The sequence below is a fragment of the Oncorhynchus tshawytscha genome, linkage group LG21 (genome assembly GCF_018296145.1).
Source record: "Oncorhynchus tshawytscha isolate Ot180627B linkage group LG21, Otsh_v2.0, whole genome shotgun sequence".
Taxonomy (NCBI): Eukaryota; Metazoa; Chordata; class Actinopteri; order Salmoniformes; family Salmonidae; genus Oncorhynchus; species Oncorhynchus tshawytscha.
In genome coordinates this window covers 34,790,877-34,815,740 of record NC_056449.1, presented here as the reverse complement: position 1 = coordinate 34,815,740, position 24,864 = coordinate 34,790,877, and the positions used below count along the sequence as shown (strand labels likewise).

Here is a 24,864-nt window from a genome sequence, read left to right as displayed (position 1 = left end):
ATTATGTTTAATGTTTTTGACTATCATACAGATTGGACTCTTTCAAAGTAGGGGTTTCTCGCCCTCTCTCTTACTATCACTCCATCTTTCTCTCTCTCCTCTCTCTCACACTTCTCACACCCTTTCACCTCTCTTTCTCTAATTCTTTCTCTCTTTCCTCTCTCTCTACTCCTTCTCTCTCTTTTCCTTTCAGTCCACATCGCTCTTTCTCTCAAACGTTCTCCCTCTCTCCCTTTCACCTCTCTCCACATTTCATCACCTTATCAGTGGAATCATCTTATCATTGGAATCATCTTATCAGTGGAATCATCTTATCGGTGGAATCATCGTATCATTGGAATCATCTTATCAGTGGAATCATCTTATCAGTGGAATCATCTTTATATTGGAATCATCTTATCGTGGAATCATCTTATCAGTGGAATCATCTTATCAGTGGAATCATCTTATCATTGGAATAATCTTATCAGTGGAATCATCTTATCAGTGGAATCATCTTATCATTGGAATCATCTTATCATTGGAATCATCTTATCAGTGGAATCATCTTATCATTGGGATCATCTTATCATTGGAATCATCTTATCAGTGGAATCATCTTATCCGTGGAATCATCTTATCAGTGGAATCATCTTATCAGTGGAATCATCTTATCATTGGAATCATCTTATCAGTGGAATCATGGGTGGCAGGTAGCCTAGTGGTTTGAGCCAGTAACTGAAAGGTTGCTGGATCAAATCCCTGAGCTGACAAGGTAAAAATCTGTCGTTCTGCCCTTGAACAAGGCAGTTAACCCACTGTTCCTAGGCCGTCATTGTAAATAAGAATTTGTTCTTAATTAACTGACTTGCCTAGTTAAATAAAGGTTAAAATATATATATATTTTTTTTTTTAAATCATCTTATCAGGGTGTTTGGTGGTTCTTCCTCCTAGCGTGCTGATTGGCTTTGATAAACAAGCTAGATAGCACAAACTCTGTCAGGGTTAATCCATGTCTGTTCTTTCCCTTATTTTATATGAAGAGGCGGTCAGCTGGGACACACACACTCACAAACACACAAACACAACACACACACACACACACACACACACACACACACACACACACACACACCCTCACAAACACACACACATACTCTCTCTCACACACACACACACACACACACACACACACTCACACACACACACACACACACACACAGTCAGAAAGAGCCACACACCATGATCCTTCTCTCTCTCTGCTCGCTGTCAGGCAGTTGAGGCCCAATCAGCCTTTGGGGAAATTGTTCTCAAAACCAACCACAAATGTTAAACGATGTTTAACACATGCAAGATTATGAGAGCACAATAAATGATACTGTCAACACAAAACAACACAGATCCTGTGCCACATTTGAAGGAATTCTATTTATTACGTTTCCCTCCATTCTCCATCGTCATACATATCACTAACTCTAAACCCTACTATCGTTCCATTCTCCATCGTCATACATATCACTAACTCTAAACCCTACTATCGTTCCATTCTCCATCGTCATACATATCACTAACTCTAAACCCTACTATCGTTCCATTCTCCATCGTCATGCTCTGATCCTCACCCCTCTGGTCTGATTCTCACCCCTCTGATCCTCACCCATCTGATCCTCACCCCTCTGATCCTCACCCCTCTGGTCTGATGTGACATGATGGATGACTCATAACAGGTTGTATTGGAACACACTGAGCCAGCTACTGTAGGGCCAACCGTTACAGTTTTTCTCAGTCGCTTTGGTGCATTTTTCACATCATCCCTAACATGTGCAAAATAATAAGTGCATTTCTCAGAACAATCTGTACAAACTGCAATATACAATAGATATGTTTCTAGAGCTAGTCAGTCACTAAAAATCCTTAGTACATCTCTCAAAAGTAAATATTCATGCCAATGATCATGTCAGTGTCATCAGAATGATAAGTCACTGAGTCATTGTTCACGAACAAGGTCGTCAAAATGTTTAGGCATGTTGTCAATGTAACTGTGTACTTTGACAGTATTACCTGATGTAAACTTAGGCTACAGTTTGGATGACAGTTACTGTATTGAAAATGCACAAGGCTGCACTTCCATGGCATATATCAATTTCAACAGTACTATTTACATATTACTGTATGTGGGTTATTGATTGAAAGAGACTGGACAACCCAAGGGGCACAAAGGAAAAAAAACTAAATTAGAAAGAAACACAGGAAACCACCCCTAAGGCATAACTTTGCCCGCAGCACTGTTGTGCTGTCTCTACACATCCAGACGTTCCTGTCTGTCGGCCCACATATTCTCATCCACATCACACCGGATATTTTCCCTTCCAATGCAACGTGGAAAGAATCTTTTGGAATGCCTTATCCATCCTCTGCAGGCGTCTACTGTGATGTCCTCACATGCTGCATCCATTGCAGCCAGCAGGGTCATCTGTGTGTGCGGCTGACGATCATACACCTTCCACCTCCATGCTGAAAAGAACTCCTCAATTGGTTTAAGGAATGGTGAATAAGGTGGGAGGAATTCTATGAGCATCCTCGGGTGGGTCACAAACCATTGCCTTATGATGTTGGATCGATTGTCACATTCTGACCTTTATTTCCTTTGTTTTGTCATTATTTAGTATGGTCAGGGCGTGAGTTGGGGTGGGCAGTCTATGTTTGTTTTTCTATGATTTGGGTATTTCTATGTTTCAGCCTAGTATGGTTCTCAATCTGAGGCAGGTGTCATTAGTTGTCTCTGATTGAGAATCATACTTAGGTAGCCTGGGTTTCAGTGGGTGTTTGTTTCCGTGTCTGTGTTTTTCCACCACACGGTACTGGTTTGGGTTTCGTTCATTCCACGTTTATTGTTTTTGTATTCAGTTGTTCATGTGTAGTATTTGTTATTAAAAGAACCATGGACACTTACCACGCCGCATATTGGTCCTCCGATCCTTTTCGCCTTCGGAAGAAAAGGAGGAAATCTCTTACATCGATGGAAACTCACATTATCACAAATGACCACATACCCCGTCCAAATCCTCTCTAAACAGACCGCTCTCATCATCAGGGATGAGAGCCCTGTAGAGAGTCTCTAAAAAGTTGAGTAGATGCTGGGTGTTGCTGGGACACCATGCTCCGAAATAGCAGCACACATGGTGATATTTCCTCCCCGTTGGCCTGGCAAATCCACAGTAGCTCTGTGACCGATGATATTCCGACCCCGCCTTCTGCGTTTGGTCAGGTTGAAGCCAGCCTCATCCACGTATACAAAGTTGTGAGAGGGTTCACTTGATTCCAACTCCATTATACGCTATATCCCAGAACACACAGTTGAATTTGTTTTGGTAAGGAAGAGTGACATAAAATGTACATATATTGCATGTTCCTTCCACAGCAATGGAAATGTGTGCAGTTTATGCTTACTGTACTATGTATCACTATAAAATGTTGCTGTGAAGTAGTTACATAGATATATGTTTTACCTGTACATACTGGTACCGTAGCTCCTTAACTCTGTCCTCATTCCTTTGGAATGGTACACGGTACAACTGTTTCATACTCATCTGGTTTCTATGCAGCACCCTGTCGATGGTTGAGATGCGAACCGTATGGATGTTTTCAAAGACATCGTTGTCTTCTATAAGGGTCCTTTGTATCTCCCTGAGTCTCTTGGCTTTGTTTGCTCGGACCATGGTGCAAATAGCCTCCTCCTGTTGAGGTGTGAAAAGGCGTCCTCTGCCACCGGTTTGAGGTAATCTTGCAGTCCTATGTGGGGATTAATGCTGTGATGCATCGCACACTTTCACATAGACAAAAACTATGCAAACACACATTTTACTGTAAAACATACAGGTGGGTGCATGTAAGGTTCAGTATGTATCTGTATAGAGTATATTTCTGTATGCTGTGAAATACAAGTGGACTACTGTAATATGAAGCATTGTAGGAAGTATACAGTATACTGCTTATATACAGTAACAGTGCACTGTACATTGGTGGACATACCTGTTCTCTCTTGAAAAATTTGAACTATTGAGGACACGGTTGATCTCCCAATATTCGGCTGCACCCTTCGCCTCAGCCATTGTAAGGCCATGATTGACAACATGGTCTACAATAGTGGCCCTTATGTCATCAGATATGCGCCTATGTCCTCTTCTGCCTCTTCCTCTGTTTTGCCTTCCACTACGCATCCTTGCTCCTCTTCTTCCTCCTCTTGGCTGTTGACCCTGTTCGTTTCCTGGTCCATCCATTATTGGAAAATTGCAACTCTGTGTTGTGGTCTGTCTATATATGCTTGCCAATTGATTCTTCATGAGATGCAGCTTTGAGCAATTTAGACAACTGGTTGATTGTTGGTTGAACTAAAACTTTAAATTCCTTCGTGAGTGAGGGTCAATTTCACCTGCACGATTCATCAATTCACATTTTTGTACAAAAAGGTCTAATAGAAATGTGTAAAACTATGCTTGACAGTTTATGACAAATAGTTCAACAATTTTGCATGTAATGGCTTATGCAAGGAACTAATGCCTAGATGTTTTGAGGGGTAAGACTATTCAACAGAGAACCATCTACTATATTTTGATCAACATGACATGAGCAATTGATAATGTGTAAAAAAGCTGACACTTGTACATTATCAATAGCAATTTGTTCAAAGGAATAAGAAATTGCTTTAAAGATGTGCACAAGTGACTAGATGATTTGGAATTTGGAATATTTACAAGTAGTATCAAGAATTGCACTTTTGTTCTAAGAAATGCACCAAAGCGACTGTCAAAGTTAAAAAGTGAAAGTTAATGCTTTTGTTTATTAACAGTGATGTGTCGGAGACAATAGACATCACAGTCAGACAGGGGCAGTATATTAATTAGGGACATTGATGGGTCTATCTTTTGTTTAGAATGGACAAGTCCCACTCTGCTCACAAAGCCACAGGGCTCTGTGTGTGTGTGTGTGTGTGTGTGTGTGTGTGTGTGTGTGTGTGTGTGTGTGTGTGTGTGTGTGTGTGTGTGTGTGTGTGTGTGTGTGTGTGTGTGTGTGTGTGTGTGTGTGTGTGTGTGTGTGTGTGTGTGTGTGTGTGTGTGTGTGTGTGTGTGTGTGTGTGTGTGTGTGTGTGTGTGTGTGTGTGTGTGTGTGTGTGTGTGTGTGTGTGTGGCTGTTATTGTATTTCCCACAGCATCTATTTGTTACTTCAAAGCAGAGTTGGTGTGCTGTTTACTCTGCTTGAGAACACTGGGAGTGTCACCCCCTTGACATGATTCATGATTCATTTAACTTCAAGACTTATTAAGAAATATGGTGGTTATACCTAAGTGCTGCCTTCAGTTAATAATACAATACACCTTATGCTCTTCAAATCTTTGATCTGGCAAAATGAAGTCCTTGACTGTTTCAGTATTTGAACCTAAACTGACCCTTCAGGGGAAGCCCAGACAATTGGATCTTTGACACCACTGTAACAATGCCTCTGATTGGTGTTGCCATATCAACAGCTTGTTCATACTCTTACCCTATAGGCTATTGACAATAGGCCCATTGGTCCAATTGACTGTTGCCAACTGGCCCACTTCCTGTACTCCTCTAGCTCCTAAATTGTTCGTTGCTATCCGGAATCCTTGGGACATTGAAGTTTAATTTTAAAATGGTAAGGTTTAAGTTAAAAGTTAGGTAAAGGTTATTGTTGTGTTTATGGTTAAGGTAAAGGCAGGGGTTATGTTTAGGCTTAGGGATTAGGGGGCAGGGACATCCCATGGATCCCAGATAGCATTCAGATAGCATTCTAAATTGAACCTGTATTGTAGTTGTGAGAGAATCCACTCTACAGTACACACTACCACTTGGGAGCAGTTCTCTCTCTTCATTGGCCCAGACCAGGATTCAGAAGTTTGGAGATTGAAACTGTGTTGCCAAAATGAACCCAGCGGCATTGAATAATTAAATTGTTGCTTATTATAGATAGCTAGAAGTCCTCTCTTCACTCCTACAGATTGTATAGCAGGCATACTAAGCCTAACCCCAGGCACCATACTGGGAAACCGGGGAACTCTCATCTGTGTCCTCTTCTGATGTGTTCTCTCTCTCTCTCTCTCTCTCTAAGTGTGTTCACTTAATGGTGTATAAATTCGTATTTGGGTCATTACTATGTTATCAACGCTTGACTTGCTAGACTTCTGTAGGCCGTATGCCACCAAGTATGTGTAATGTTACTGTCTAATAATAACTGTGCATCTTTTGTTCCTCATGAGTATGCACAGGCCTAAAAGATTTCATGAACTTACCAGCAGACATACCGCTAAATCTTCCAAGATATCTATAAACACTTCAAGATGGCTTGAGGTGTCCTGCATCAGAGGTACCGAAACAGAACAACATCCATACAATGGACGTTGATGTCTAAACTAGTATTTCTCTTCTCCTCTCCCCCCCCCCCTCTCTCCGTCTCAACAGCGATCCAAAATAGCAGTCTATGAGAAAATGTGGTCATACATGAAATCGGCCGAACCGTCAGTGTTTGTCAAGACCACGCCAGACGGGGTGGCCCGGGTACGAAAGTCCAAGGGCAAGTTTGCTTTCCTCCTGGAGTCCACCATGAACGAGTACATAGAGCAGAGGAAACCCTGTGACACCATGAAAGTGGGCGGAAACCTCGACTCTAAAGGATACGGTGTGGCCACGCCCAAAGGCTCAGCATTAAGGTGGGTGGGATAATATAACGATATTCTCCTTGTTGTTATAGAATTCCACCTACCCTGATGTCTTGTGTTTGGCCCTTCTTCTTCTTCTTCTCTTCTACCTTATTGTTTTTGGAAAGGACCCAAAGAGGTAACGGTATCATATCTTTTATTGTTCTTGGATACCGAGGTTGATTTAAAATGGCGATTTATGGATGTTTATATTTGTATGTGTGTTTTATTGTTGTTTCCTAAACCAAAGCGGAATCCATTCCAGGGTGTTAGAGTTTAACAAATCATTTCAACGTCTCTCTTCCTCTGTTTCTTCTCTCTTTCGACCTTTCCTTCTGTCCTGTGTGCTGTCCTTCTCAACGGTTGTGTTATCACTTTGAATGTTTTACCAGCTCAGCGGCGTTTCCATGTAGCCTTTAAAAAGCTGCACTGTCACTTGTTGTGAATGTTAATTGCACGGTGTTTGCTGCTGTTGTTTTTCCTCTCAGCGATGATGACTAGTGTCCCCGTCCCGCACACTTCAGTTTCTAAACTACCTAACCCCTCATAACTCCTGTCCAATATTTACCACTATGTCTGCTCTTCATCTAAGCCTTACTGATCTATCTAGCTCATGTTCGTCAAACAATTTGTCATTTTCACACCTAGATCATTTTCATAATAGATATAATAGTTCATAATAATATTACCAATAACAATAATCACTATTGGTGGTAGTCTAACTACCATTATCAACAATTATCATTATCGTTATAACTACTACTACAACTACACGATACTACTACTATACTATAGTACTACTATACTACTATTGACTATGCATTAGATTTCTCACGGACCTGTGCATTTTCTTACAAGTTATGTTTTATCGTTTCAAGAAATGCTGTTAACCTGGCAGTGTTAAAACTGAATGAGCAAGGCCTGTTGGACAAATTGAAAAACAAATGGTGGTACGACAAGGGAGAGTGCGGCAGCGGGGGAGGTGACTCCAAGGTCAGCCTCGATGTCACCAGATCGGGTACCATGGTGCAGAGTAATCGGCAAGGCTGTTAATAATACTCGATAGGAATCATTGATTATTGATTAGATTTATATTATAGCGCTTTGATTTTCTAACGCGCTTTGTTAGCTACGGTACAACCCAAACCAAAACAAATGTTGAGTCCCAACCAGGCTCAAAGGTAGCCTTTCTGTCATTTACCAGACTCTGACCAGTCTATGGAACAAAAGATCAAACTAAGAACCTTTACTTGGCTAACACACAGAGAGGAAGATAAGGCTAAGAGGTAGCATGAAGTGTAGTAAAGGAGATGGACTGGTAAGGCTAAGAGGTAGCATGAAGTATAGTGAAGGAGATGGACTGGTAAGGCTAAGAGGTAGCATTAAGTGTGGTAAAGGAGATGGACTGGTAAGGTTAAGAGCTAGCATGAAGTGTGGTAAAGGAGATGGACTGGTAAGGCTAAGAGGTAGCATGAAGTGTGGTAAAGGAGATGGACTGGTAAGGCTAAGAGGTAGCATGAAGTATAGTAAAGGAGATGGACTGGTAAGGCTAAGAGGTAGCATGAAGTATAGTAAAGCAGATGGACTGGTAAGGCTAAGAGGTAGCATGAAGTATAGTAAAGCAGATGGACTGGTAAGGCTAAGAGGTAGCATGAAGTTTAGTAAAGGAGATGGACTGGTAAGGCTAAGAGGTAGCATGAAGTTTAGTAAAGGAGATGGACTGGTAAGGCTAAGAGGTAGCATGAAGTATAGTAAAGGAGATGGACTGGTAAGGCTAAGAGGTAGCATGAAGTATAGTAAAGGAGATGGACTGGTAAGGCTAAGAGGAAGCATGAAGTGTAGTAAAGGAGATGACTGGTAAGGCTAAGCTGAGTTGTTTTGACAAAGACAGTTGTGTGAGGAAGGATACAGATCTGTGGACCAGTGTTTGGTTGTGTGTTTGACAAGGAGGAAGTCCAGTTATTTTCACTGCTTCTCAGTGATGGGAGGGATGCGAGGAGGATAGCGTTGTCCTGCAGTTGGAAAAGGAGGAGATGGATTTAACTCTGTCTTTAACATCTGCAGTGCAGCAGATGATATCTGTCAACTAGTATATGCTGTCTAGAGAAAGTAGAGCCAGTGTGAGGTCTATTTAGATATAACAGTATCTCTGTCATTTTGGATGGATCTCTGACTAAAATATACCTGTTGTAAGTTATATATTATATGATAAGTATGCATTTTATAAGATACCTTTCATAAATAGCTTATCACAAACTATTTATGAAAACATGGCATCTAGATGCCAGAGACTGCCGCCTTCCTCTTGTGATGGCCATGTCTGTATTTCATTCCATTATTCTTGTCTGTCAGACACAACATGGCTTCACAGCTGCTCATGTCATACAGCTGCTTCTCTGGACATCCCATGCGACTGGCCTAGAGAAGCCATGCTGGGCTCTAGAGCCCGTTGGCTGAAACCCCCCAAAATGGCTGCTCAGCTGAGGCAGCTCAGCTCAGATAGGCGAGGCGAACAGCGGAGTCTTGAGGGGACTAAGCATTATGGGTAAACGTGAGAATTCTAATCTGAAAGAGAAGGTCTGATCTCTTAGGGCTGTGGGTCATGTGGTACCACGGTGGAACTGCCCCTATAATTGGTTGCTTTTTCATAATGATTTTAGCAAAAAATCTATACAATTGTAGGTGGTGTCGAAAGTTTTCAAACAATTTACCACTTGATTGTAACATGTACAACCAAGAGCCAGAATTGAGCCCAATAACCATTGTGATAATCAGGTTTCTTTCTCTTCCGCTTGCTATTCTACTCTCATCACAAGACATGGCTGTATCCATCCTGGGAATAGGTGATGCAATAACAGTGTGTTTCATTTAGCCTTGTCATCTTGGTATCAACATACTTACACTATGTTCCATGAAAGAGGGCATTGACATTTGGTACAGTTTAGATCAATTGAATGACTAATGACTCAGTCGTGACTCAAGCAATGAATTAGATCAGCTAAGTGGCTTGATTACAGACGATCTGTGGCAGATACTGTGGTTTACAGAAGGTGTCATGACTTTATAAGGTCATTTGACATGAATTCTCAGCAACTGCAATGCTACAACAATATGACATGTTGAAAATAGCATCGTGGCTAACGTCTCTATAATATCTAGTAATGTCCAACCAAAACACCTGACCTTTCTCTCTCTGCTTCTCTGTTTTCTCTCCATAATGTACACAAATACGTGTCCTATATTTTTGATGTACGGTTGCAAAATTTCACGAACTAAAAAAAGTCCCAGTAAATAAACAATTCTAGGATTTCCCAGAAATCCCTGTTTGAGGATTCCTTCTGGCAGGGTTCCATTCCTTGCTTATTCTCCCCCTTATTCAGGGAATACTCCCATAGGGGTTTCTGGAAAACCTAGGAATTATGGGAAATTCACAGGAATTTTGCAGCTCTATTTTTCAACCTTGCATTTGTGCTAATAATCTTTGCTGTATAGTCAGTATGCTGAGTGATGTTGAGGCCTGCTCACAGCTGTGACTGCTGCAGTAGAAGAGCAGTATCGTTGCTTCTCTGACATGTTTCTCTGCCTTTCATCTGGACCTGCTCAGGTATGTATGGTTGTCTATCCTTTCAGGGATCAACATTTTGATCCAAATGTGAGCGTGCCATACATTCATACATGAATTAGCATTTGGACCTCCACTGCTCTTAACCGTTCACCTCAAGGTCCGGTATTTATCTCTGATGAGCAACGGCATCATCGGTGAAAGACGGACAGTGAGTGAACTTTGGTGATCATCTGTTGTGTTCAAAGGTTTTTTTCTCAGTATCTCTCAATATCTCAGTATCTCTGATGTCTCGGCTCTACGGGAAACTGTGGGAAAAGCCAGCTTACCTGGACTCATCCTTCCTGAGCATCCTGCCCCCCCCCCCCACACACACACCCTTTCTCTGATCACCTATAATCCTGAGGCACACGCCACATCACTGATCACCTAGGTCGGGCTTCAGGCTCCAGCATCACATAGCACGTTAACAGATTACTGCATTATTGATCAATGTTTTCCGGGTCACCCTATTACCATTGGCCATGAGGGAGATGATATTCTACACATAGTTGTAATCTTCTCGTCTCCTGCTGATGATAATGTAGGGAGATAATATTCTACACAGAGTTGTAATCTTCTTCTCTCCTGCTGATGATAATGTAGGGAGATAATATTCTACACAGAGTTGTAATCTTCTTCTCTCCTGCTGATGACAATGTAGGGAGATAATATTCTACACAGTTGTAATCTTCTTCTCTCCTGCTGATGATAATGTAGGGAGATAATATTCTACACATAGTTGTAATCTTCTCGTCTCCTGCTGATGATAATGTAGGGAGATAATATTCTACAGAGTTGTAATCTTCTCGTCTCCTGCTGATGATAATGTAGGGAGATAATATTCTACACAGAGTTGTAATCTTCTTCTCTCCTGCTGATGATAATGTACAAAAAAAAAATCTAAATCAAATTTTATTTGTCACATACACATGGTTAGCAGATGTTAATGAGAGTGTAGCGAAATGCTTGTGCTTCTAGTTCCGACAATGCAGTAATAACCAACAAGTAATCTAACTAACAATTCCAAAACTACTGTCTTATACACACAAATGTAGGGGGATAAAGAATATGTACATAAAGATATATGAATGAGTGATGGTACAGAGCGGCATAGGCAAGATACAGTAGATGGTATCGAGTACAGTATATACATATGAGATGAGTATGTAAACAAAGTAGTTAAAGTGGCTAGGGATATGTATATAATATTATAGTGATATGTGTATTATATTATATATATTATATTATATAGTGTATGTATTACATAAAGATGCAGTAGATGATATAGAGTACAGTATATATGTATACATATGATATGAATAATGTAGAGTATGTAAACATTATATTAGGTAGCATTGTTTAAAATGGCTAGTGATATATTTTACATCATTTCCCATCAATTCCCATTATTAAAGTGGCTGGAGTTGAGTCAGTGTGTTGGCAGCAGCCACTCAATGTTAGTGGTGGCTGTTTAACAGTCTGATGGCCTTGAGATAGAAGCTGTTTTTCAGTCTCTCAGTCCCAGCTTTGATGCACCTGTACTGACCTCGCCTTCTGGATGATAGCGGGGTGAACAGGCAGTGGCTCGGGTGGTTGTTGTCCTTGATGATCTTTATGGCCTTCCTGTAACATCGGGTGGTGTAGGTGTCCTGGAGGGCAGGTAGTTTGCCCCCGGTGATGCGTTGTGCAGACCTCACTACCCTCTGGAGAGCCTTACGGTTGTGGGCAGAGCAGTTGCCATACCAGGTGGTGATACAGCCCGACAGGATGCCCTCGATTGTGCATCTGTAGAAGTTTGTGAGTGCTTTTGGTGACAAGCCAAATTTCTTCAGCCTCCTGAGGTTGAAGAGGTGCTGCTGCGCCTTCTTCACGATGCTGTCTGTGTGGGTGGACCAATTCAGTTTGTCTGTGATGTGTATGCCGAGGAACTTAAAACTTACTACCTTCTCCACTACTGTTCCATCGATGTGGATAGGGGGGTGTTCACTCTGCTGTTTCCTGAAGTCCACAATCATCTCCTTAGTTTTGTTGACATTGAGTGTGAGGTTATTTTCCTGACACCACACTCCGAGGGCCCTCACCTCCTCCCTGCAGGCCGCCTCGTCGTTGTTGGTCGTCCGCAAACTTGATGATTGAGTTGGAGGCGTGCGTGGCCACGCAGTCGTGGGTGAACAGGGAGTACAGGAGAGGGCTCAGAACGCACCCTTGTGGGGCCCCAGTGTTGAGGATCAGCGGGGTGGAGATGTTGTTGCCTACCCTCACCACCTGGGGGCGGCCCGTCAGGAAGTCCAGTACCCAGTTGCACAGGGCGGGGTCGAAACCCAGGGTCTCGAGCTTGATGACGAGCTTGGAGGGTACTATGGTGTTAAATGCAGAGCTGTAGTCGATGAACAGCATTCTCACATAGGTATTCCTCTTGTCCAGATGGGTTAGGGCAGTGTGCAGTGTGGTTGAGATTGCATCGTCTGTGGACCTATTTGGGCGGTAAGCAAATTGGAGTGGGTTTAGGGTGTCAGGTAGGGTGGAGGTGATATGGTCCTTGACTAGTCTCTCAAAGCACTTCATGATGACGGAAGTGAGTGCTATGGGGCGGTAGTCGTTTAGCTCAGTTACCTTAGCTTTCTTGGGAATAGGAACAATGGTGGCCCTCTTGAAGCATGTGGGAACAGCAGACTGAGTTAGGGATTGATTGAATATGTCCATAAACACACCAGCCAGCTGGTCTGCGCATGCTCTGAGGGCGCGGCTGGGGATGCCTTCTGGGCCTGCAGCCTTGCGAGGGTTAACACGTTTAAATGTTTTACTCACCTCGGCTGCAGTGAAGGAGAGGCCGCATGTTTTGGTTGCAGGCCGTGTCAGTGACACTGTATTGTCCCCAAAGCGGGCAAAAAAGTTATTTAGTCTGCCTGGGAGCAAGACATCCTGGTCTGTGACGGGGCTGGTTTTCTTTTTGTAATCCGTGATTGACTGTAGACCCTGCCACATACCTCTTGTGTCTGAGCCGTTGAATTGAGATTCTACTTTGTCTCTATACTGACGCTTAGCTTGTTTGATTGCCTTGCGGAGGGAATAGCTTCACTGTTTGTATTCGGTCATGTTTCCGGTCACCTTGCCCTGATTAAAAGCAGTGGTTCGGGCTTTCAGTTTCACGCAAATGCTGCCATCAATCCACGGTTTCTGGTTTGGGAATGTTTTAATCGTTGCTATGGGAACGACATCTTCAACGCACGTTCTAATGAACTCGCACACCGAATCAGCGTATTCATCAATGTTGTTGTCTGACGCAATACGAAACATATCCCAGTCCACGTGATGGAAGCAGTCTTGGAGTGTGGAATCAGATTGGTCGGACCAGCATTGAACAGACCTCAGCGCGGGAGCTTCTTGTTTTAGTTTCTGTCTGTAGGCAGGGATCAACAAAATGGAGTCGTGGTCAGCTTTTCCGAAAGGAGGGTGGGGCAGGGCCTTATATGCGTCGCGGAAGTTAGAATAGCAATGATCCAAGGTTTTGCCAGCCCTGGTTGCGCAATCAATATGCTGATACAATTTAGGGAGTCTTGTTTTCAGATTAGCCTTGTTAAAATCCCCAGCTACAATGAATGCAGCCTCAGGATGTATGGATTCCAGTTGGCAAAGAGTCAAATAAAGTTCGTTCAGAGCCATCGATGTGTCTGCTTGGGGGGAAATATATACGGCTGTTTCTATGGGGGCTGTAGAGTAGAGCACTACCAGTAGTCTGTTTCTATAGGGGCTGTTGGGAGATAATATTCTACACAGAGTTGTAATCTTCTCGTCTCCTGCTGATGATAATGTAGGGAGATAATATTCTACACAGAGTTGTAATCTCCTCGTCTCCTGCTGATGAAAATGTATGGTGACATAAAGGTCCACAGAGGACATTGTTCACCAGTGGAACCCGAGACATATATTACCCATTCATCATATTTAACGAGCCTAATTAGTTTCTATAGGGGCTGAAGAGGAGGGCACCACCAGTCTGTTTCAATAGGGGCTGAAGAGGAGGGCACCACCAGTCTGTTTCTATAGGGGATGTAGAGTAGAGCACCACCAGTCTGTTTCTATAGGGCCTGTAGAGTAGAGCACCACCAGTCTGTTTCTATAGGGGATGTAGAGTAGAGCACCACCAGTCTGTTTCTATAGGGGATATAGAGTAGAGCGCCACCTGTCTGTTTCTATAGGAGATGTAGAGTAGAGCACCACCAGTCTGTTTCTATAGGGGCTGAAGAGGAGGGCACCACCAGTCTGTTTCTATAGGGGATGTAGAGGAGGGCACCACCAGTCTGTTTCTATAGGGCCTGAAGAGGAGGGCACCAGCAGTCTGTTTCTATAGGGGATGTAGAGTAGAGCACCACCAGTCTGTTTCTATAGGGGCTGAAGAGGAGGGCACCAGCAGTCTGTTTCTATAGGGGATGTAGAGTAGAACATCACCAGTCTGTTTCTATAGGGCCTGAAGAGAGGGCACCAGCAGTCTGTTTCTATAGGGGAAGAGGAGGGCACCACCAGTCTGTTTCTATAGGGGATGAAGAGGAGGGCACCACCAGTCTGTTTCTATAGGGCCTGAAGAGGAGGGCACCACCAGTCTGTTTCTATAGGGGCTGTAGAGTAGAGCACCACCAGTCTGTTTCTATAGGGCCTGAAGAGGAGGGCACCAGCAGTCTGTTTCTATAGGGGCTGAAGAGGAGGGCACCACCAGTCTGTCTCTATAGGGGATGAAGAGGAGGGCACCAGCAGTCTGTTTCTATAGGGGATGAAGAGAGGGCACCACCAGTCTGTTTCTATAGGGGATGTAGAGGAGGGCACCACCAGTCTGTTTCTATAGGGGATGTAGAGCACCACCAGTCTGTTTCTATAGGGGATGTAGAGTAGAGCACCACCAGTCTGTTTCTATAGGGGATGTAGAGTAGAGCACCACCAGTCTGTTTCTATAGGGGATGTAGAGTAGAGCACCACCAGTCTGTTTCTATAGGGCCTGTAGAGTAGAGCACCACCAGTCTGTTTCTATAGGGGATGTAGAGTAGGGCACCAGCAGTCTGTTTCTATAGGGCCTGAAGAGGAGGGCACCAGCAGTCTGTTTCTATAGGGGATGTAGAGCACCACCAGTCTGTTTCTATAGGGGATGTAGAGTAGAGCATCACCAGTCTGTTTCTATAGGGGATGTAGAGTAGAGCACCACCAGTCTGTTTCTATAGGGGATGTAGAGTAGAGCACCACCAGTCTGTTTCTATAGGGCCTGTAGAGTAGAGCATCACCAGTCTGTTTCTATAGGGGATGTAGAGTAGAGCATCACCAGTCTGTTTCTATAGGGCCTGTAGAGTAGAGCACCACCAGTCTGTTTCTATAGGGGATGTAGAGTAGAGCATCACCAGTCTGTTTCTATAGGGGATGTAGAGTAGAGCACCACCAGTCTGTTTCTATAGGGGATGTAGAGTAGAGCACCACCAGTCTGTTTCTATAGGGGATGTAGAGTAGAGCACCACCAGTCTGTTTCTATAGGGGATGTAGAGTAGAGCACCACCAGTCTGTTTCTATAGGGGATGTAGAGTAGAGCACCACCAGTCTGTTTCTATAGGGGATGTAGAGTAGAGCACCACCAGTCTGTTTCTATAGGGGATGTAGAGTAGAGCACCACCAGTCTGTTTCTATAGGGGATGTAGAGTAGAGCACCACCAGTCTGTTTCTATAGGGGATGTAGAGTAGAGCACCACCAGTCTGTTTCTATAGGGGCTGAAGAGGAGGGCACCAGCAGTCTGTTTCTATAGGGGATGTAGAGTAGAGCACCACCAGTCTGTTTCTATGGGGGATGTAGAGTAGAGCACCACCAGTCTGTTTCTATAGGGGATGTAGAGTAGAGCACCACCAGTCTGTTTCTATAGGGGATGTAGAGTAGAGCACCACCAGTCTGTTTCTATTGGGTCTGTACAGAACATCACCAGCCTGTTTCTATTGGGTCTATACAGAATATCACCAGTCTGTTTCTATAGCCTCTATACAGAACATCACCAGTCTGTTTCTATAGGGTCTATACAGAACATCACCAGTCTGTTTCTATAGCCTCTATACAGAACATCACCAGTCTGTTTCTATAGCCTCTATACAGAACATCACCAGTCTGTTTCTTTTGGGTCTATACAGAACATCACCAGTCTGTTTCTATAGCGACTATATAGAGCATGAACAGTCTTCCTTATTATGCATCATTATGCATCATTATTTATTTGTTCACTCCACACATAGCATCATAGCATCATAGCTTCATAACATTATAGCATCATAGCTTAATTTAAAATGTATATGTATTGGAACATACCTTGCCCAGTTAAAGGCACTATGTCAGTTGTAAAGGCAGTGAGAATATCCTAAATAAATGTTGCCAATTACTTATCAGTTTCTTCTTATGAAACCATCTTACAGAGAGAAACCACATGTATTATTCCCCTGATGTGCCAAAGCTGAGCTTAAACACCGGTAATAAAACTGTAGCTTGGTTCTGTTGACAGTAATCCCCCTTCTAAGCGGATATAGTAAAGCCTATATCCAACACGGTTTCCCCACCAATAAACAGCACCGCTTCTTATGAAAAGGTTCATGTGAAACACCTTTTGCTTTATTCACTATTTTAATGCTGATTTTCATGTCAAAATACATGACATTATTAGTGTCCTGAGATTCAAAGTTGATGTTGTCTTTGCAACCAAATCTCAGAGCCAACTTGTGATGTTGCAGTAGGAGGTGTCCAAGCCTCTGCTTCTACCGGCGGGAAGATATCGGGTCAACAGTTGTCTTGTAGTCCTTTACTGCTACTGTTAGTCAAGAGAAGGTTTTAGTTGGATCAAACTTGTTAAGTGCTGGTCAGACATCTACTCTGCTGTGCCCACAAACAAATTCCTTCCTCAGCTTTAGATAATCTCAGACCAGCGGAGTGTACAGTCAGTACCTGCTCGTCCTGTTACCAGCGTCTGCCGATTACTCGAAGCGATAGGAGCAGGCCCTGGCCCTAGACTAGGGCTGGTCAATGGCGACAAGGTAATAGACTAGAATGCCTGTTCTCTGTGATGTGACAATGGCCAGGAGTCCTGCTCGATCGCTTTGTGATGACATAATGTAAGCTATGAAGTTATGAATAACATAAAATAACATAATATGATGTTATTTATGTTATTTCCCACGTGAAGAACTCCTGTAAACCTTGCCGTATTGAAACTCAGTGAACAAGGCATCTTAGACAAGCTGAAAAACAAATGGTGGTACGATAAGGGTGAATGTGGAACCAAGGACTCTGGAAGTAAGGTCAGTCTCCGCAGGTCTTCTGTGCTGATTCCCAGTGTTCATATGAACAAATACTAAACTATACTAAAACATCTAGATTAGCTATACTGTCTATCCCTTTACCTCCTACTATGTTATTTATTCATACAAACAACATTCTGCCACATACATGTAACAAAAATGGAGAAGTGGCTCAAATCCATAATGCACTATTTCCCCAATTCTAATCACATCCCAAAAATATTTTGTCATTTATTTGGGGGGGCTAATGTTAATGTTAAAGTAATTTTTATAGAAATAGGTCATGATTTTTTCCCCCACACAAACTGTAATGGTAAATTACATTAGGATATGCTTGGGGAAATTGTAAATTGTGTAAATAATCAAACACCATCATTGAATAGTTGTTGACTAGCTGTTGACATTAAGTGCTATTTTTGCTCATTTTCACACTTTACATTCATGATATTCTTACCATTATGCTGCTGTTTCTATTTACTAAAACTTTTAATTAAAATTTGATTTATCTGTGTTGTTACTAGATTGCATGGAAATGTATCTATTGGGTTCTTTAGCTTCCTGTTTTGGGGTGAACAAACAAAGTGTTCTTGTTGTGAGCGACTGCTTCCAATTAACTTCAGTAAGATGTTACAGCCCCGTGGGGTGTTTTTGTCTGATCAAGGAGTTGCAATGAAGAGATCTTGTTGTTTCCACCCCACATGAAGTCTAAGAACGTAATAAACCTCTCATTTAACCCTCTGAGACCATAGCCAGGCTAATGAACTAACATATCTATTTTCCACTGATATAGACTCTCAGTCAAACCTCAAAGGGTTAAACTGCAAATGGTAAAACTCTCATGAACAAATTTTCAATCAACATGTTTGGAGGAATAAGCAGCAGCAGAATGGTTTGAATCTTAAAATGGCTTTGGGGATTGTTTTGATGTCAGAGAGATTTGACTACACAGTATCACAGTGTACCAAGACATTTTATTTTTTCAGGACTAAGGCTTGAAATGTTGACCTGTGAGTTACTGACCGCAGCTTCCTGATATGGAAGAAGACCTGTAGAATAGGGGAAGCTCTACATTCACCTAGATCAAACTAAAGTGGTGACTCGTCTCTCCTTCATCGGAGAGTGGTCTGACTATGGTGTTCAGATGTTCCTCACAACTTCTTGCACCACTATAGGAAAACCAGTCCAGACCTCTTCTAGAGTCAACCTCAGCCATCCTTTACTTTTGTCAACCTTCTGTTGCTATTAGCCTCTGGAGTCTGTAGTATGATCTGCCATTGGTAGCATCAGAAACATTTCAATCTCAGAGAGAGAGTTTGTAGAAGGGGTCTGATAATAGAGTATCCATGTGAGTTACCAAGTGTTAGGTATTCAACTGTTATTTCAACAAGACTGTAAGGATCAATTGGAGGCCTATAGACACTTTGCTTTAGAGCCATACTGGTAGGCTGCACTGTTCTGTACAGAACTCTCTCCACCGCAAAGCCTCTAACTATGTTCTTCACCTTCCCCAGGACAAGACAAGTGCTCTCAGCCTGAGCAATGTGGCTGGAGTCTTCTATATTCTGGTTGGAGGGCTGGGGCTGGCCATGATGGTGGCTCTGATTGAGTTCTGTTACAAATCGCGTGCAGAAACCAAACGGCTCAAACTAGCAAAGAATGCTGAGAAATTGAAGCCAGCTCCCCCGACCAACCCCCAGAACTTTGCCACGTACAGAGAAGGCTACAACGTGTATGGGACGGAGAGCGTTAAGATCTAAGGGTAATGACGACGCTGCTCTCTTCCTGATTCTGTCTCTGTGACATCTGAATCATTTTGTTTCTTCTGGTGCTGTCGTTGGTGTTGAATGATTCATTTGTTTGTTTGTGTTTTTGTCAAGCTGTTGGTGTGATTTCGTAACACTTTATCACTCTTGACTTGGACATTCCCACAACAGACAACCCAACCTTACATTTACAATTCCCGAACACTGTTACAGATTTGACATTGCTATATACTGTGTATGACTGCAGGTAAATCATTTTGCTGGCCGCCTAAGTGTTTTTTTCGGGTCAAATATGAATACTAATACTAATATTTCTTAACACTGTCAAGATGGGGGCCTCTAAATGATTTATAAATTCAGCCGCCCCAACTGGCCGGCCTTGCCCCCTTCCAAACCCCCTGCCTCGCCCACCACCTAAGCCCCTTTTTTTTATCCAGATCTTTTTTTTAAATCAGCATTATCAGCATATCTCGTAAACACTCACACTTTATTGAGCTTAATGTTTCAGTTTACTCAGTAGAATGTCCTAGCGGCATCTGCTAATCGTTAATAGCTAAGCTAATGTCCCAAGTAATACTGGCACACATCATGACTCAACCGTTCCAACCTAATGATACATCTCATCTCATCCACCATGTAACAGACCTATCACCCATGTGTCACTGTGTGAGAATTTCAAATTGCATTTCATTGATTCCTCACGTCCTCTCGCCTCAAAACTAATCGAATGAGAAGGTCAGAGGGGAGGGACCACTGACTTCTCATCCAATTGGTTTTGAGAAGGAGGCAAGGAGAGAGGATGCGAGGAATCAAGTAAATGCAATTGATATTATCCCTGTACTTCCTTCCTGTAAAACAGGTATCATACACGTCAGCTAGACCAGGTACGGTACCCCTTACCAACGACTGTGACTACTGACCCCATGATGAAACAACATAAACACGTCTGGATGGGGGTTTCCTGAACTGCAGCTAAATCCTCTCCTGGCGGAAAATGGCGACGATAATCTGCAATGAAGACATGACAGGACTGGTGACGTGAAGAACTTAAATCAGTTTACTCCAGTGCCTTATGTATGAAACACTCAGAAACTCACAGAATTACTTAGAACAATGCAACTAATCACAACTCACAAACACACAAAACAACTAAACAACTAAACAGACAAGTAAACAGAAAGACAGGATTGTTTTATGTACATTTATTTGAGATGCTGTAACGAACTAAGAAGACAAAAGAGAGAGAGAGATACCTAAAGCCATCACTTGCACCCCACGCACATTTCCAAGTGCCCGTGTAGAAAATGAATACGATACTACAGATGATAAATTGTTTTTTTCTGCTAAGGGAATTTGATCAGATTATCCTAATTCTTCTTGCAGACCAGGTTTTTGCTGGTTAAATGGGTTTTAAAAAACATTTATTGTACAGTAAGTCACTTATTATTAGAAGATAGCTTGTTATATTGCTGTGACCTAGGAATTGTTTTGAACGATGAATCAATTGGTTAAATATGCGGGAGCAAAAATGATATTGTATTGTTGTTGTCCACGACTCTGAGCCCAGGCACTGGTAGTGCATCTGAAATGGCCCCCTATTCCCTATGTAGTGCACTACTTCTGACTAGAGCCTCTGGTCAAAAGTAGTGCACCATATAAGTAATATGATGTCATTCTGGACATACACACAGGGACTCTTGAAAGAGATGAATGTGAGATGCAGCATTTGGATGTACACTTCTTAAAACAGACCATCTCACAATCCCAATATACTGCCAACAGGGTTAATTAACGAATGCAGAGGACTGTCTGAGCAAGTTTCATAGATGAGTACCTCTCCCAGTGTGTTTTATGGTGTGTAGAATATGAAGAGAAAACTCACTCACACGGTGTCGCTCCAAAATAGGCTGTTTGTAAACTGGATGTTCATGTAACCTAAAAATCATTCAAGTCTTCTGTACAAGCAACTAAAACCAAACCAGATGGGACATTCAATAGTAGATGAACTGCAATTTAAACAGTAATGGCTTTTACCTGTAGTTATTATGGATGACCTTGGTATTTATTAACGAATAAGCTGTGGTTTGATGATTTGCTTTCAATTTTAATTTCATTATTAGTGTTTGGTGAATTTACTTAGTTAATGAAATAAATGAATAATATAAATAATCACAATGAGACCATGGATTACTACAAGGCACTTACTACATTTCCCTTTTCTGTTCAAAAGACTGTGACTTCATTAGGATTTAGGAAGACATTTAATCACCTAAAACCGTGGAAAGAAAGTTTAACATAAAAAAATAAGAAAAATGTTAAAAAATCTTTAAAAGGGAAGAAATTGGAAATAAACATTTCTAAAGAAAGAGACGTGTACATTTATTTAAATTAGATTTATTTATTAAGGCTACACAAGAAAATGATGGGTTTCCGAATGTTTCTAAGAAATTGCATGTAAAATACGTGATTACTTATTACAAGCTCCTCTAACTTACATCAGATTCCACAGCAGAAACACAACCATGGTTATTCTTTAGTGAGACAGTTTATTTTAATTTGTAAGTTCACTTCACACAGAGAGTATTGCCAAGCAGCTTAGTGACTACTACAAGAAGAGTCCGAATCTGCATGTGTGTATATCATTAGTGAGGAGCTGTAAAAGAGAATTTTCATACATTTTTGTAAATAAACTTGTATAGAAAAAAAAACATGTTTCTGTGCTTTTAATTGTAAGAATGTATGTTTACACACACACACACACACACACACAGACACACACACACACACACACAGACGTACACACACACACACACACAGACGTAAACACACACACACACACACACACACACACACAGACGTACACACACACACACACACACAGACGTACACACACACACACACACACACAGACGTAAACACACACACACACATACAGACGTAAACACACACACACACACACACACACACACACACACACACACACACAGACGTAAACACACACACACACACACACACAGACGTAAACACACACACACACACATACAGACGTAAACACACACACACACACACACAGACGTAAACACACACACACACACAGACGTAAAACACACACACACACACAGACGTAAACACACACACACACACACACACACAGACGTAAAAACACACACAAACACACACACACACACACAGACGTAAAACACACACACACACACACAGACGTAAAAACACACACACACACACACACAGACGTAAACACACACACACACACACACACAGACGTAAACACACACACACACACACACAGACGTAAACACACACACACACACACACAGACGTAAACACACACACACACACACAGACGTAAAACACACACACACACACACAGACACACACAAACACACACACACACACAGACATACAGACGTAAACACACAACACACACACACACACATACAGACGTAAACACACACGCACGCACGCACACACACACACACACACATACAGACGTAAACACACACACACACACACACACACACATACAGACGTAAACACACGCACGCACGCACACACACACACGCACACGCACACACGCACACACACCAAGAATGTGCAAGCTATGCATCTATCGTTTCATCTGAAAGGAAATGGCCTGTTTTGCAACATACTGTACAAAGCCACATGTGAACTACAGTACCAGTCAACAGTTCACCCCTAGTTCACCCCTAGTTCACCCCTAGTCATTAAAGGGTTTTTCTTTATTTGTACTATTTTCCACATTGTAGAATAATAGTGAAGACATCAAAACTATGAAATAACACATATGGAACACATATGGAATCATGTAGCAATCAAAATCAAAATATGTTTTCTATTTTAGATTCTTCATAGTAGCCACCCTTTGCCTTGATGACAGCTTTGCACACTCTCGACATTCTTTCCATAGGAATGGAAGACCCAGAGTTACCTCTGCTGTATAGGATCAGTTCATTACAGTTACCAGCCTCAGAAATTGCAGCCCAAATAAATGCATCACAGAGTTCAAGTAACAGACACATGTCAACATCAACTGTTCAGAGGAGACTGTGTGAATCACGACTTCATGGTCGAATTGCTGCAAAGAAACCACTACTAAAGGACACCAATAATAAGAGACTTGTTTGGGCCAAGAAACACAAGACCTGTTGAAATCTGTCCTTTGGTCTGATGAGTCCAAACGTGAGATTTCTGTTTCCAACCCCCGTGTCTTTGTGAGATGCAGAGTAGGTGAACATATGATCTCCGCATGTGTGGTTCAAGGCACACTTAACCAGCATGGCTACCACAGCATTCTGCATCAATACCCCACCCTATCTGGTTTGGGCTTAGTGGGAATATAATTTGTTTTTCACAAGGACAATGACCCAACACAACTCCAGGCTGTGTAAGGGCTATTTGAGCAAAAAGGAGAGTGATGGAGTGCTGCATCACATGACCTGGCCACCACAATCCCCCAACCTCAACCCAACGGACATGGTTTGGGATGAGTTGGACCGCAGAGTGAAGGAATAGTAGCCAACAAGTGCTCAAAGAATTTTGGAAAAGCATTCCAGGTGAAGCTGGTTGAGAGAATGCCAAGAGTGTGCAAAGCTGTCATCGAGGCAAAGGGTGGCTTTGAAGAATATAAAATATATTTTGATTTCTTTAACACCTTTTTGCCTATTCCATATGTGTTTTTTCATAGTTGTGATGTCTTCACTACTATTCGTCAATGTAGAAAATAGTAAAATAAAGAAAAACCCTTTGATGAGTAGGTGTGTCCAGATGTTTGACTGGTTCTGTATTGAACTCTTTTCCAGTAGCTTTATAGCCTTATGAAAAACAGGATGAGAAAAAGTTGTTTTATTTAATGGCTGGCTATTAAGCAGTTAGATAGTGTAAGGGTCAGGCCTGGATCAATATTTCTACAGAACCATCTGCTGCCTCCGACCGTCTCCCATTTAAATTGATTGAGAGTCTCATTGACGTCTTCATTGGCCATCTGAACACTATTTTCTCTCCCTCTCTCTCTCCCACTCTCTCCCTCTCTCCAACCCTCTCTCTCTCTCCCTCACTCCAACCTCTCTCTCTCTGTCCCCCTCTCTCTCTCTCTCCCCTCTCTCTCCTCTCTCCCTCTCTCCAACCTCCCTCTCTCTCTCTGTCAACCCCTCTCTCTCTCTCTCTGTCCCCCCTCTCTCTCTCTGTCCCCCTCTCTCTCTCTGTCCCTCTCTCTCTCTGTCCCCTCTCTCTCCCTCTCTCTCTCTCCAACCTCTCTCTCTCTCCCTCCAACCTCTCTCTCTCTCCTCTCTCCAACCTCTCTCTCTCTGTCCCCTCTCTCTCTCTCACTCCAACCTCTCTCTCTCTGTCTCTCTCCCTCACTCCAACCCTCTCTCTCTGTCCCCCTCTCTCTCTCTCTCCTCTCTGTCAACCCTCTCTCTCTCTGTCCCCCTCTCTCTCACTCTCTCCCTCACTCCAA

The 24,864-nt window shown here is 42.5% G+C and overlaps 1 protein-coding gene across 4 annotated transcripts in view; it reads left to right on the top strand.

Moving 5' to 3' along the window:
• LOC112220583 (glutamate receptor 3-like) overlaps nucleotides 1-22,066 on the top strand; it is a 336,694-nt gene extending 314,628 nt beyond the window's left edge. Inside the window, exons 13-16 of one of the 4 annotated variants that reach the window (XM_042303401.1) lie at nucleotides 6,460-6,707; nucleotides 17,493-17,607; nucleotides 19,119-19,366; nucleotides 20,230-22,066. In XM_042303401.1, the coding sequence (XP_042159335.1) occupies nucleotides 6,460-6,707; nucleotides 17,493-17,607; nucleotides 19,119-19,364 (609 nt within the window). In that variant the 3' untranslated portion in view covers nucleotides 19,365-19,366; nucleotides 20,230-22,066. Of the gene's footprint in view, nucleotides 1-6,459; nucleotides 6,708-7,573; nucleotides 7,689-17,492; nucleotides 19,367-20,229 lie in introns of those variants that run through there. The other 3 variants (XM_042303400.1, XM_042303403.1, XM_042303402.1) reach the window with 3 other exon arrangements.
• The last annotated feature ends 2,798 nt before the right edge of the window (nucleotides 22,067-24,864 follow it).